Source organism: Sarcophilus harrisii, chromosome 2 (assembly GCF_902635505.1).
Source record: "Sarcophilus harrisii chromosome 2, mSarHar1.11, whole genome shotgun sequence".
In the NCBI taxonomy this organism is placed as follows: domain Eukaryota; kingdom Metazoa; phylum Chordata; class Mammalia; order Dasyuromorphia; family Dasyuridae; genus Sarcophilus; species Sarcophilus harrisii.
Window position 1 is genome coordinate 82,217,902 of NC_045427.1, and position 16,412 is coordinate 82,234,313.

The 16,412-nt window shown below is 32.6% G+C and overlaps 1 protein-coding gene across 2 annotated transcripts in view; it reads left to right on the forward strand.

Annotated features, from left to right (window-relative positions):
• The window catches only part of MTA3 (metastasis associated 1 family member 3), a 171,907-nt gene that overhangs the window by 138,388 nt on the left and 17,107 nt on the right, over positions 1 to 16,412 (forward strand). Inside the window, exons 12-15 of one of the 2 annotated variants that reach the window (XM_031950410.1) lie at positions 2,746 to 2,870; positions 4,133 to 4,284; positions 6,001 to 6,223; positions 14,271 to 14,357. In XM_031950410.1, coding sequence (XP_031806270.1) covers positions 2,746 to 2,870; positions 4,133 to 4,284; positions 6,001 to 6,223; positions 14,271 to 14,357 — 587 coding nt within the window. The remainder of the gene's footprint in view (positions 1 to 2,745; positions 2,871 to 4,132; positions 4,285 to 6,000; positions 6,224 to 14,270; positions 14,358 to 16,412) is intronic. The other variant, XM_031950411.1, reaches the window with a different exon arrangement.

Sequence of the window (16,412 nt, forward strand, 5' to 3'; positions counted from 1 at the left end):
TCCTGGTCCTGCTCATTTCACTTAGCATCAGTTCGTGTAAGTCTCTCCAGGCCTTTCTGAAATCATCCTGTTGGTCATTTCTTACAGAACAGTAATATTCCATAATTTTCATATACCACAATTTATTCAGCCATTCTCCAACTGATGGACATCCATTCAGTTTCCAGTTTCTAGCCACTACAAAAAGGGCTGCCACAAACATTCGTGCTCATACAGGTCTCTTTCCCTTCTTTATAATCTCTTTGGGATATAATCCCAGTAGTAACACTGCTGGATCAAAGGGTATGCACAGTTTGATAACTTTTTGAGCATAGTTCCAAACTACTCTCCAAAATGGTTGGATTCGTTCACAACTCCACCAACAATGAATCAATGTCCCAGTTTTCCCACATCCCCTCCAACAATCATTATTTTTTCCTGTCATCTTAGCCAATCTGACAGGTGTGTAGTGGTATCTTAGAGTTGTCTTAATTTGCATTTCTCTGATTAATAGTGACTTGGAGCATCTTTTCATATGACTAGAAATAGTTTCAATTTCTTCATCTGAGAATTGTCTGTTCATATCCTTTGACCATTTTTTTTTTTTTGAAGTTACTTTAAAAAATGTACTTTACATATTTGTATAAATAGATTTTTATGCTGATCAAATTAATATATGATCATAGTTATGCTAAGATCTAAGAACCCTACCATGAGATATTTCTTTTCATTATTAATTCACTTTATCAAAGCTACATGATATCTCTTATAAAGTAAGTTATATATATATATATATATATATTTTTTTTTTGTTTGTTTGCATTTACTTTTAGAATCTGGTGAGAAAAAATTCATTTATGTGTACTGTGACAGTTATTCTTTATATCCCTGAACTTCAAAATGAATAATAGATCTTTGACAAGAAACTTCATTCTTCAACATTATTTTTAGTCTTAAATCATTACTATCTATATTAAAGTCCAAGTAGCATTCCATATGGTTACAAAACTGACTTTATGCTTTTCCGTAATACTTTGCTGAAATGTATCAATAGTATACTTAATTTGTTTTAACTTATTTTCAACCCATAATATTTTCAATTTTTCAAGAAAAAAATCTGATAGCACAGCAGTCAATATAACTTCATGGGGTAACCATTTCCTACTATTTGTAATACATTTTTTATATTACACATTATTATTATACAGAAATGTAATTACATGTCAGTTCTTTCAATCTGAACTGCTAAATCACTAGGTTTTTCTTTGTATATTTACTTTTTTTTTTCTTTGTGTATTTTCAACTGACAAATTCAATACTATGAAAAGTTTAGATAAAACTATGTTTAATTCATTTTCATGTTTAAATTTGCCTTTAAGACTTATTTTTTTCTCTTCAGAATACCTCTTGATACCAATTAGTGGCACATTTAACTCTAATTTATAAAGGAAGAAACTCAAAGGATATAGAAGCTAAATGATTTATTTAGAGGTTTCATAGAGAATCAATAATAGAATGAAGAACAGTTCTTTGAACCAATCCAAACTTGTTCTTTATATTTACTTTGTGAGATTTTAATCATCTTACTGAGAAACCAAATTTATGGTTGGACATTCAGGGGGATAGTGGGAAGGCAAAGTGAGCACCCACAAATGCAAGGAGAAAGGCGCTTAGAGTTTTTGCTCATTCTTTTGAATTCCAAGGAAATGAACCCCCATTGTTTTTAGAAGTCTGAATCCTGTTCTACTGGGTTTGTCAGGAAGAGAAAGATTGGGAAGCTTTTATTAATATTTCTTGGGCAATGTGTGTCAAGATCAGTGTCTTCCAGTTGCAATTCAGCTCTTTGTTTACATCAGATTCATTTTTTCCATATATATAAATCTATATTATATTATATATGTATATATGGAAATATATTTATATGTATAACATATAATGTCATAAATGTTTTTGTTGATTTTTTTTTAGCATTTTAGTGTTTTTACATGCAAAGTAGTAAAGCAATTATAGATGATTTTTGCTTTATGTAAATGGACTGTTCCTCAGATCTCTAAGTTAATAATCTTGCTTTATGTAAATGGACTGTTCCTCAGATCTCTATGTAAAGTAATCTTTATGTAATATGAATTATATGTGTATATATATATATATATATATATATATATGCGCCTATCTATATCCACATATATATGTGGAGAGAGTCAGGAAGGGGTGCATGTGCCCATGGAGGAAGGGGGAGTATCAGATGTTTCAAGGATGTGTTGGACTGGGGACAGAGAAACATGCAGGGGCCAGAACCAAGATGAAAAACATGTGGGGTACAGACACATGGGGATTTGACATGGACACAGACTAGAGAGATCTGGCAATACCGGGAGGCTAGGAACGGACACATATGGTACCCAAGCATGGACAGAAAGAAAACAGGTGATAGCTGAACACCTAGAATATAGGAGAAATGGAGCAAAGGTTTTCACTCATTGTGGCACCAGAGATCTCAAGCCTTAATCTGACTAGTGGCAGTGACAGTGGTCTCTCTACACATGTATTTTTAATGTTTTTTTTGATGTGTGGGAGAGACCACCATGTTGCACAGTAAAGTTAACATGGCTGTTTTTTTAGAATGTGGATTTCTGTCAGAATTCTTTGGGTAAAGTCATTTTGGGTAATGTGAATTTACATAATAGGTACTGTTTGGATTGATAACTGAAACTGCTGGGGGAAAATATTACAGAAATAATTTATCACTTTAAATTTTATTTAAAGCAACAAACCAAATCCCAACCAAATATCTGGCAGCAATGGCAAACCCAACACTGTGAATGGAGCTGTGGGAACCCCATATCAACCCCAGAGTGCACTGATAGGACGAGCCTGTGAGAGCTGCTACAGTGAGTACTGAAGGGACTTGTTAAGGTCAACATTAATAGGAAGCTATAGGGTATTCTATATTTACTAAGAACATTGAGTGAAGTATCATAAGGTATGAATGAGACCATGTTGCTCTGGTAATACTTAACATCAGCTCGCAGGAGACTTAAGTCTTTTAGGTTCTATTAAATATATGCAATTGTACTTGTACTTTGATTTTAGAAAATTTGGTCAGCTTACTAGCTGTTAGAAATTGATATTCTTCTGACTTTGACATTGACTGCTGTAGATAATGTGAGAACTACAATTTATTTTGGGAAAGGGAGTGCCACAATGCTCTGTCACATTCAATCTTATCAGGAGCTTTCCAGAAGATGGCAGAAGTAAGTGGTATTTTTTTCTGGTTGTTTGAAATGGTATTGGCAGGATTTATTTCAGGATGACAGATTTTTGAAAAATTTTTTTTATTTGATCTGCAGCATATCACAATCAAATATCTAGAGAGAGAAGAAATAGAGCAATATTACTTTGCTTTTACTCTTTTGAAGTTACTACCTATTATATACTCTTTCATCCTTAAGGCGGCAATTGAGAGATGTTTAAAATTCACTCTCCTGTATCTAGATTCAGATTCAGGTTCAGTTCTGATCCAAGAAAAAGTGTTATGAACCATAGATGGTTAAATTAGTAAAGTAAATATGTTGATATACTTGAGAGAAAAATAACTTTGATTTCCAACGTTATTAGGTAATAGGCAGAAATAAGCCTGACTTCCCATTTTAAGTTTTCACAAAATGCCTTCATAATTTTGAGTTGTAATTTCTGAAAATATAAATCACATCCATATTTAAATTAAGTATGATAATTATTGTGATTATTGTCTTATTTGTGGTGTTCTTCCTCTATTCATGTAGATAATAGATAGCATAATTGACTGTCTTTATAAAGAATTAATTTCATCTAATCAGTATGATTGCTTATTGTTTTCTATAATTAAGTTTCTATAATTTATCTTTTTAAAAAAGGCACACTAATACAGAGGATTGCTTATTTAATAACCTCTAAAGTATACTAGAAAGTGAACTTACTATAAAAATGTTTTTTTGTGAACTTTTATTAAAATGTGTGAATGTATATATTGAATTTATACTTCTTAATGGGTTATAAAAATGAAAGGAAAAATAAATGACATCACAAACAAAAAAAGTCTTTGAAATTCTGCCATAGGGTATTTTTATTGATATTGGCTAGAAATTTAACTACATTATTTTCTTATTCTTAGCCACACAATCTCACCAATGGTACTCTTGGGGGCCACCTAACATGCAATGTAGATTATGTGCAACCTGTTGGCTGTATTGGAAAAAATATGGTGGCCTGAAAATGCCTACACAGACAGAAGAAGAGAAGCTATCACCCAACCCAACCACAGAGGTATGTATACAATAGGCCTTGTTGGGGTTTTTAAGGGTTTGATGCTTAGTGAAGGATATTTCTCAATGTCTCAGTTTCTCTTGGTAAACAAAAAATTAAGTTTGAAAATTTTTTCAGTAAATAAATATCTATTAAGCACCTTGAGTGTGAAACAGATTGTTAATGTCAAGGGTAGCTGTTAAATGAGATAAGACATAGTCCAATCTAGTAGAGAAACCAGGTATACACAGAGATTACTGTAAAACATGTCTTAGAAAATTACAAAGTAGTGTACTATGTGATATTCTACAGTGAAATATAAATATTAGGTTGATGAAGAGATTTCATGGAGAAAAATAGCATTTGAGTTAGGTTTTAAAGGTTGGATGAGAATTCAACAATTAAGACCATGGGATTTGATGTTTAGGAGTTCATTAAAAGGTTTCCATACAGTAGGTAGGAAGGCAGGATATATAATATATTGATCACAGTGTGTGGTAAAATAGAAATCTTAAGGTTAACATAACATTTTAACATCTTTGCATCATTAATTGCATTAATCATTTATTATCAAATTAGACATTATTAAAAATATTGGGACCAGTCTTTGCACAGATCTTCCCTCTGCTCACCAAAAGCAAAATTCATTGAAATTTTGTAGTAGTTCTCAGCCTATAGAACAGTGAGTGAAGTATTAGCTCTCCTCTTTTTTTCTATTGTTTTTGCCCAATTAAGGTTTTTTTGGTTACAGTAAAATAATTCCATCATGCATAAAACGTTAAATTATTTTTCACTAAAGCCATTTAGGATCTCCCCAGGGAACCATAGGTTCTCTTGTGCTATACCATCAGAACACAACTTCTGTCAAGTTCCACCAAGTTTCAAAGACTTCACATACTGACCTTTCAAAATTATGTCAAGTCAATAATCTGGAGTTAAGCTTATCTAAGCTTCCTGAGGCTCATCATCAGATGGTTGACTACTAGGTAATACAGTTTTTTACAGTTTTTTCTTAGTTCCAAGAATTCATAAACATCATATACTTAAAGAAGAGCAGAATTGTAGTCTTTGTTGGTAAGGAGCATATCCATATTCATAAAATTATGGATCCTTGAAATATAGCAAGATATAGATGAAAATACAGCAAGTGATTTTCTTCACAGAAAAATGGTTTATTTGGAAAACACATTCTAATGAAGAAGTTATTAACTGCTGTTGAAAAATGAGAAGTACTAAAAAGGCAAGATGAATGTACGGGAACATCTTTTTTTAATCTGTCTTGCTTTTAGACTGTCTTGGCTCTGTGAAAAAAAAAAAGTACAAAATGACAGGACCTTAATCTTGTGGCATGAGTAATTGAAATGTCAGTGTGGCTAAATTTTGTTAGATTGAAAATGTCAAACTATATTAGACCCTATCTCTAGTAGTAAAGAAAATATTTTCTTCTGTTTCTGCCTCAGGGAATCCCTCAATACTAAAGTTGATAACATGAGATTAGCCCTCTCAGTGAGTCTTCAATTTATTTTTGCTTTTTCCACTTCAGCATCTTGGCATCTTGAGCATTATAAACACATAAAATCCATGTGGTATTCTTGCCCCACACCTGGTTTTAGGGACAAACTGTTGAGTCATCTCCATGTCTTAATGAATGCATCAAGGTACATTTATGTTTATACATGATGAAAATGATGTTGGGTTTTATTACTTTAGGTGATTTTTGATTTCTGGTTTCTGTAGGACCCCCGTGTTAGAGGTCACATGTCACGTCAGGCCACACAGGGAATGCCAGTCCGAAACACTGGAAGTCCAAAGTCATCTGTGAAGACCCGCCAAGCTTTCTTCCTTCATACTACATGTTTGACCAAACTTGCTCGCCAGGTCTGCAAAAATACCCTCCGGCTGCGGCAGGCAGCAAGACGACCCTTTGTCCCTATTAATTGTGCTGCCATTAGGGCAGAATGTAAGATGCTTTTAAATTCTTAACTATATGTGCTGTGCTTCTGATCATTTTTCTGTTTTTTTTTTTTTTGTTTTGTTTTGTTTTTGTTTTTGTTTTTTGTTTTGTTTTGTTTTCTTTTTGGTTTTTTGTTTGTTTGCAATAAACATCATTTCTTGTCTACAGCCTTTATTTGGTTTAATTTTTTAAGAACTTTTTTTTGTCTATTCTAATTTTAACTTAATCAACTTATTGAAATATATATTATAACCTCTCTACAATACTGTTTTCCATGAAGTTCAGTATAAACTTGGTTTGTATCCTTTCCAAGAGGTCCTATTAAGAGGCACTTTTACCCTATAAGGTGAGTGCTACAGGATTGACCCTGGGCCTTTATGAGGCTTTATTATATGCTGAGGTATTTCAGTACAATAGGAAATTTTATTGAAATGAATTAATGTTAGTTTCATTAAGTCTTATTATTTGACATCTAGCATTTTTTGTATGTGTGTCTGTGCCACCTCTCGTTTTCTCATTAGCATATTAGCATTTATAACTATTATCCAACATTATCAAATAATTTCATGAGTCTCATTGTATTTCTGTGAGACTGCAAGTTGTAAATACATTTGCAGAACCTTGAATTATTTTGAATGAGGATTCTCAGAAGAATCTCTTAAAGTAAACTCTAGGTGTGATATTATGATTTTATTTTCCTGTGTTCAACATTTTTTTTTGTTACATATGCATATGTCATTTAATCATATATTTCCATGTATTCTTTACATGATTGTGTGGCTATCATTTTCTACACAAAGCACTTGACATTGGGGTTATAAATTTACATTCTCATTGAGTAGATTATCCCAACATTTCCTCAGCAACCAGATACCTGCTCAGCTTTGATAGGATAGCCTGAATTCATGCTGGGGTTGCAAAAAGAAAGAATATCTGAAATGCAATTTTCTTTCGGGCATACACATTTCCCACAAAATTATACAGTTGGGGACTTATTTATAAAGGTTCTCTGAAAGAGTAAAAAGTGCTCCTTAAATGAATACTGATTGCTGACAAAAGTCCTAGGATTTGGGGAAGAGAGGGCAAAATAAAAAACAGCATAAACTAACATTGATAACCTCACATATATTGTTCCTTATTGACACTTATCAATTTAAATCTGAGCTTAAAAGCTTTTTTCTTTTTTTTTCGAGAAATGGGGAAAACAAATCTTTGGGTTCAAATCTTCTGTTCATTTATTTTGAAAGATAAAATTTAAACTTTGGGAAAGTGAAGCTGTTGAGAGGAAATAAATGAGATTCTTCTTTTTTATTTTTAGATTACCAGAGACCCATTTTTACCTTTCTTTCTATAACTGAGGGAAAAACAACACAAATTAAAATTAGCCATTGAGGAAACGTGCATTTTCCGTGAATCTCCTGCAAATTTATCTGTTAATTTGTACAATAGCTTAATTTTTGTTGTTGCTTCAGTGAATTATCGTCTCATCTTTTTTTCAGTTAAACTGCTTTATATTGCCAGTGGAGTTAAGGTTTAATTTACCTAGATGTGATTTCAAAAATTAATTAGATATCATTTAATATAAAATCTCAGCCATTTGTTTTGATGGAAAATATCATGTCAATATCATGTAACCTTATATTTTCTAATCATTTATATTTATCAACTCCAGGGAGAATATTACATTTAGAATGTGATTCTTTTCTTATTTATTTAATGTTTTTCCCTAGTTACATTCAAAAAAAATTTTTTTAAACATTTGTTTTTAAGATTTTTGAGTTCTAGGTTCCATTCCTTATCCCTACCCACAATTAAGAAATCACATGTGAAATTATGCAAAATATTTCTACAAAAGTGAAGTTGTGAAAGAAAATATAAATCCCCTAATGAAAATAAAAACTCTCAAGAAAAATTAGATTTAAAAGAGAGAAATAGAGAATGCTTCAATCTGTCATGATCAGTTTCTTCTCTGGGTATGGATAGGATTTTATAAGTCCTTCAGAGTAATTGTGGATGATTATACTACTGAGAATAACTAAGTCATTTGCAGCTGGTCATTCCAGAACATTGTCATTACTTTGTATATAGTATAGTTCACTTTGCTCATGGAGGATTTTCTAGGTGTTTTTGGTTTTGGTTTTGTTTTTTTTTTTTCTGAGAGTATCCTGCTCATCATTTCCCAGAGAACAATGAATTCTTACAGAGAACAATATGATGCTTACAAAAAGTTCAGTCATGCTCTGAGGATTTAGATTTTAATTTTTTTGCAGACAAGTCTTTGATGAACTTTTTTTCTAGCACCTGATTGAATATATTTCACATTTTTAAGCCTTTTTTGATGAGCCTTATTACATTAACCACAGTTACTTTTAATTCTTTAATTCCTTTATGAGAACATTCAGATAGAATTCTTATAAATAAGGTATATTTAGCATTTGACTAGGAAGGAATTAGTAATTATAAAAGAAATGATAACTGAAGCATTGTGATTAATGAAGCAAATATAAATTTGAATGTACTTTGAGGAGAACATAGCTCTCTGGTTTTGTTGGGAAAGTCAACCTAACTTTTGTTTTCCATATAAAAATTGAAGTTATGTATATTTTACTATAGTTTGATCTCTCACACCTCTCCACCCTGGCAGTTACCTGGGTACTACCATTGTTGCTTCATGGTTAGTAAAGGACAGTGGTTCATGGACACAGAAGGATATGAGTTGTGGGAATATGTATTCATTCTTATGATAGTTAAAAAAAATTAAGTTAAAATAGATTAAAATACTAAAACCGAAGAATTTTGATTTTATTTTCCTGAATTATATATCAGGATGTTTGCAGATAGAACATGATATATTTATTATCAAGTTTTTGATCTTAAAAAAAAGGATGGGGAGTGGGCATACCTTAGTGTTGACCAGCTACATTTTGCTTCTTGTATGTTTCATAAATACTATTTTTTAAATATTAAATAACAAGACAGGATCACCAATGAACAGACAGATCATCATGACCCTTAAGGTTACTGGATCATCCCCACTGCTGAAGTAAAGCAACAGATTATCCTTGATGAAATTCATCAATTACATAACAGATTGAAATATCAATTAAATTCTATCTTGTTTCTTCAAATTACTGAGTTATGAAAACATGTTGCAGTCAGGGTTATGAGATTAAATAAAAGGACTAACAGATTTTCATAGGCATGGATCACTGCTACACCCACCACATATACCTCCAAGGAAGTTGGGGGAGGGAGGAGGGTGAATTTAGCTACTGCTGATATGCTATTTTGCTTACTTAGTCACTGTGGGCCAACATACTATTTGAATTTCAGTTTCTTCAGCTGTGTAAAATTAAGATGATGATTATTTTGAAGGTTATTTTGGGGATCAGATAATACTGTTTGTGAGGTACTATATAAATTATGGTATTATTATTACTGTTGTTGTTATTTGTTTACAATAATTTCAGATAATAGATCTTTACATGAAAAAAGAGTTTATACCCCACTGGAATTTAATGCTAACAATGTTCCATGTTGAGGGATATAATAAGGAAGCACTTCAGTATAATTTAATATTATCAAGGAGCTAATCTAACCTCAGAAGGAATGATAAATGCTGATATATTTTTTTTACATGCCAGATTTCCAAATAGCTTCTTAAAGAATTTGCCTTATTTTTTTTGACTTCTATAAATGTCTTGAGTAGAGTTCTATGAAATGTTAAACCCAGAGAATTGGTGATGAAAGTTTTGCTTAAGTAATAATAGAATTAGTAACTCACAATTTATGTAGCACTTTTTGCTTTACAAAGTATTTTCCCCCTCAAAACAAAACAAAAGCTATGCAGTATAATGCAAATTTTATTACCCTCATTTTACAGATGAGGAAGCTGAGGTGCCATTGGTAAGATGACTTACCCATCATTACACAGCTAGAATAGAAAGTGTTAGGAGCTAAAATTTGATAATAGTCACAAAAACCATTGGACTTGTCAAAATTTGTGAACATTTTTTCTTCACACGCCCTTGGGTTTTTTCATGTAAACTTAAACCCACTGTATTCTATTTCAAATAATCTACTTTGCAAGGATTTTTAAAACCAGCTACACTTAAGCATATAGACAAATAGCTACGTGTGTTAATTTTAACAGTGATTCATCACATTTGGCATAAAAAAAAGCTGTAAGTGCAAGCAAGGTCCCTATCAAGTAAATAAGCCTGATGTTCTGCTAAATGAATTCAGAATAAAAACGAGAAATGTCCTCCTCTTAGGAATATGTTACTACCATGGAGCTTTTAGAGGGTATTTTCCCAGATATATTAATAGACAATGTCTTGTTTGACCTTTAGGGGGAGTCCCATTTTATAGTGTTTCTAACAAATTAAACATTTGGCTTAATCAACTAAGGCAAATATTTATATATGTTAATAGGACCCAAGTATTTGTAACTTCAAAATTAGAGTTAAATTTTTGGTAATAAAGGTTACTGTAATAAATATTTCTAATTCCCCAGTCTTTCTGGGGAAGAAAACAATATAATGGAAAAATGAAACTCAACAAACCTGAGTTTCAGTCCTTATATCATCTAAGAACTGTGACTAAGGGCAAATCATTTCTCTTTTCTTACTCATCTATAAAATGAAGGGCATGTGCTTAGATGATTTCATGTGCAAGGCCTTTTTAGCTTTAACATTCTGTGACACTTAACAGTGTAGCAATCTCATTAATAAGTACAGCATATTATTGGTTATCTTGTTGATAATTTGCTTTAAAATTGGATACTAAGTAAATTTGTGTTGATATTGAATGTCAGTAAATCTGAAATATTCCAAAATATGGCTACGCTTATGAAACAAGATGCACCTTTTTTTTTTAGCTTCCAGAATGGGATTTAATTTAGAATATTAAGATATTTTCATATTTTAATTTGCTTTGTCCTGCATTTAAATTTGAATTCTCTTTCCCAAACTATTCAGAAAGTTCAAACCAAGGATACTAGTATTTAAAGCTTACATTTAATCACGGATATTTGTTTTCCCTTACTTTCCACAACGTGTATAAGCCAGTTGGTGGAAGGTATTTTTCAGGTCTTTCTGCAACTATAAAATTCTTGATAACAATAAAATTCTTTTTCTTTCAAGTAGTGCCTGTAAGAGTTAATACCTTGAATTTCAATTTCTTCCCCTGTAAAATAAGATTTACATTAATATAGCACTTGACATATTATAGCAGGAGTCCTCAAACTATGCCCGTGGGCCAGATATGGCAGCTGAGGACGATTATCTCCCTTACCCAGGGCCATGAAGTTTCTTTATTTAAAGCCCCACAAAACAAAGTTTTTGTTTTTACTATAGTCTGGCCCTCCAACAGTCTGAGGGACAGTGAACTGGCCCCTTATTTAAAAAGTTTGAGGACCCTTGTATTATAGTATGCTTCCTTTTCCTGTAGGAAGTATTATTATCTCTGTGTTTACAAAAGAGAAGCTCAGAAAGGTGAGTGGCTTAACCAAAAGTCACCTTGGTAGTGTTAAGAGCAGAGCTGAGACTTGAACTCAGATGTCAAAGTGCAGTGAAAATTACCTCAGTGGATTTTAATATCACAAACAACGGATATCTATCATATAAAATATTACACACTAGAATCATCAACAAAGTTGTTAAATGAATGAGAAATTATGATCAAATTATCATAAATGAAAATGAAATATCTTTGGGTTTTTTGATCATACCCACATAGTGAGTTTGTTAGCTTACTTTCCTATCTTTTCTCCCAGAGCTTGTGCTACATGAACATCAGAGTTGCTTTTCCTTTTAACCTTGAGCAGCTAGGATAACTTTAAAAACTAATAATAAAAGCAAGGGGCGGATGAAGGGGAATTGATACCCTTCTACCAAAGAGGGATTTGACAAATAGAAGTTTTATATGTTGGTTTAAACATATATCCTTATACCCATACTGGGACAGAATGATAATCTATAGGATATTGTCCAGAGAATGATTAGTTTTACATAACAGTCTGATATTCAAAATTTAACACCTGGTGTTCTTATTCAGATTAGGAAGCAAAATAAGTTTATCTGATTATATGAACCCAATAGCATTCTTTTAAAATAATTGGAATACTATCATGCTTATTTTCATAAATGATTTTTTTTTTGCTATTACACATTTCAAGTGTAACTAAGTTTTAAGAACCTAATAAGGTTAAGAAGGAAATATTTTGATATTTACTTCTCAGTAATTTGACAGCATTGGTGTGTTTGCCCTTTAAGAACCTCCTTTAGGATTTATAGAGCAGTAAAGCAATTACCCAAAAGTACACTGAAAATACATTCGTTGTATTTCTGCCCAAATTCTCTTTAGTAAGTATCTATTTTATAAAAATTTCCCAAACAGAAATTAAGAATTAGATACATGGAAGACAAAGAAATTGGATCATAAAACATTCTCAGTGATCACATTAATAACTTTAAAATGATTTCTATTATGCCTGCAAACATTTCATGAGTCTCTGCTATTCTAAGTGCCAAAATGATAGTGTTAGACTTGCAGATAGAAACACCCAAGTTCAACTCCTGCCTCCACTATAAGCCCTCTGACTCTGGGCAAATTATCTTTTCTTAGCCTCAGTTTTCTCATCAGTAAAATAAGAATATCTGTAACACTTAACTCACAAGGTTGTGAAGGTCAAAAGAGATAATGTATATTGAACAGTTTGAAAGCATAAAAAAAAAAGTGTATTATATAAGTCGGTTATATTTGAAACTATTTAGTATATACTTATTCCCACTCTCAAAAATGTGAATTTGAACAGTGTGCAGGGAGAATAAAGGGTAAGAAATTCTTATAAAATGCTAAATTTTAATATGAAATAAAATTAGAACATCGGAACATATCTTTAAATGCAAAAGACATATCCTGCTCCCATTTCTCAGTTCCCAAAGAAGATAAAGGGAAACTTCCTACAGTAAAAGTAGGAAGCCAGCGTGGATGTTACAGATAATGGAGGAAGTAGCATAAATGCTGAATTGAATTGGTTAATGCTTTGCTGTTGGGATAAAAAAAAAATCAAGTGCCATTTGAGAAGATTCAAAACAAAGCCCAAAGTAAAACCATAATCTTCTTTCAATGTACATTTTATTAGGACTCCTGAATATTCTAGTCTCGTAACTTTTCTGATATGAAAGTCTTCCATATACCTCTACAAGTGTTTTGTATCCACAACAGCTCATTAAAGCACATGTGTTTTCTTGGGCTTCGTGCCTTTTTTCTCTGTCTGAAGCATCTTCTGATGGGCTGTAAGCAGACTTGTAAGGACTTTTATGAGCTTATTTCCATACCAACAGTATGTTTCTCATATGTGATAGATGAAACCCTCTATCTACACACAGGCCCTTACCCACTAAAGTCTCAAAAGTAATGACTGTAGGATTCTACAGCAGGGTAAAAATTGAGCTGTGAAACCAAATGTTCCATTGAGGGCATCATCTCCTGAATTCAGATTTGCCAAAATAGGTTAAGACTTTCTCATTCTGAACCTGCTGCAACTGGCTGGAGCAGGAAGGGACCTTTCTCTTGTCTTAATCCTGTCAATTGCCTTGTTCATCTGCCACGCAACACTACATTCATCTCACGGTAAGATTGGCTCAATGTTACTTTTCAGAGATCTCTCTCAATTACAGTGACTCATCTCAGCTTCCTAATGACTACAAAAGTTGTCACTGTACATATGTAATGCAGTGAACTAAAAGGAAAAGCTTTCACAAATGGAACTTTTTTTTCAAATGGACATGTTAATCTGATGTGTGTGAAGGCATATCTCTATAAGGTCCTTTTTTTGGGGGGCTTCTGGGTGGGAATTTCACATCGAATTCAGGAATTGAAAAGAAAGTGTAACAAGAAAAGTTTTCCATTTTTCATCAACAAGGGTGGGGTGGGAGACACACTATCACCTTATTCTACTTAATACTTTAATTTCCAAAGTATGTGAATATGTAGATGGAAAAAATAGGGAGCTTATTAGTGTGTTTGTGTTTATTTCTTTCCTCAGATGCAGACAGACACTCAGAGGTATCAGGAAATACTATGAAGAGCAAAAGCACTAGAAAACCTTTGGCATGTATCATTGGTTATTTAGGTGGGTATTTTGTCTTTGAGAAAAATATATAAAATGCTTTTTCCATATATTAGACCTATTTAACAATTGTATGTGCAAAATCATTTTGGAATTCATACATATCTTATAAGTGCCTTAATTTAGAGCCATTAATACATAATAAACCACTAGTTATGAAATTTCATCTAAAGATTATATTTGAAAAAGCTATCCTTTATATTGTTATTTTTTCCTGCTCTTACTCTGAAAATCTTAAAGCATAATGGTCATTAGACCCCACTGTTCCATTTGCATGTAGAAACTTTAATGCTTTCGTAATTAAGAATGAATGGTATTTCCATAAAAAGATTGTTAGGCAGAAACCTCATGATTTCTTTGCAAAATTCTCAGATGAATAATTTATATAATGGTGGTTATTAATATACCTCGATACAAAAATGGGATTGTGTGCATGCTTGAATTGTTTGTTAGCTTTTCATTTCCTCATAAAAGGGAAATGTATACCAAGGATAACATTCAGTCTTCTTGTTCTGTCAAAAAAATTTATAGATATGAAGTAATCATACTACATGTTTAAAGACATCCAATCTTTCTTAAAATCAAGACACAGCCTTTTATTGTGAATGTTGTCATCAGAGCAAATTATGATTCCACAGCTTAGAATGGCTTTTTTTATACTTGATGTCCTTCCAGGGGGAAATAGAATTCTTAAGAGGTTTCTTTTCCATTGTCATATGAACATCATGAAATTGGATTAGTTAGTAGTTGCAAAGTGCCTTGAGATTTCAGTGTGGATTTGGGAGTCAGAAGATCTTGGTTAGAGGCCTTATTCTGATGCTGTCTGACCACGGGCAGCAAGTTACAGTCTCAAAGAATCTCCATTTCTTCAGTTGTAAAAAGGAGCTGCCTTGCTCATATGGCTATTGTGAGCCAGAGTGGGACAGACGTGGAAATGTGAGTTATTATTACATTCCATTGTAGGGTCTGATTCCATAATCTTTTTGATAGGAGTGCCTATCCTCATCCTTTATACAGTTTTGAAGGAACAGACTATTGCTTCATACTGTATGCATCTGTTTCTTAGTTAATTGGGTTCTCCTCCTTTCAGCCAAGTCTCAGTACTGACATGAGCCAGATTTGAGTAATGGAATGGCTATATAGATAGCCAAGAGGTAGTCAGCCCAGTAGAATCATTTCAAAGAATACAGCCATTCGAAGTGATTGCCTCAAGCCCTCCATTTGTAAGAGACACTTTGCTACTTTTGACATTAGGCTGCTGAAAATGTGTTATGACTTGGCTACAAATGAAAAGAGAAGGGGAATAATCAGTTGGTACAGAAAGAAAGCTGAGGCATTTATATGCATACAGTCAACACCTAGTTCTGAGAGGTACCACCCTCTCCCCCAAAAATTCTTCATCCTTTGTTGAAGATATGGCTATTCTTTCCACGTAATAATTTGTATTAATGATAATAATTATAATAATTCTTTAATGCTTGCAAAATGTTTTACATGCATTATCTCATTTGATTCTCACAACTCTGTAAGTTTAGTGGTATTTATAATCTCCATTTCATTGAGGAAGAAGAAACAGGCTGAGATTAATTAATTTGCTCATGGATCCATAGCTAGTTAAGTGTCTAGGCCTTTCTGATACACTAGCTACTATAGATTTTGCATTGTCCTTTGGTGAATTCTCTTCATTAGTCCCTTCTTTTTCTCTGAAATGTTTAAATCTATTGTCTTATTCCAGGTGCCTGTGATTCCAGATTCTTCTTGTGTAAAGAGTTAATAGACTGATAGGGTATTGTAACAAAAAAAGGAGACTTATATTTATCAGCTAGTTCCTAAGCATTTGTCTTATTGAAAATACTTATCTCACCAGCCTCAGCTTTCTAATAGAAAATGAGGGGGTTTACAAAATTTCTGTGGAGTCATTTGTCCTGGGTCCTGCTCTCCTACCTTCATTTCAGACCCTCAAATATGTCTGGTGATAATCTAATTATGGATAGATTTGTAAAATGGTGACTAGGATACTTGCAAGGATTTTAAGCATACAGAGCAAAATATTGTTAG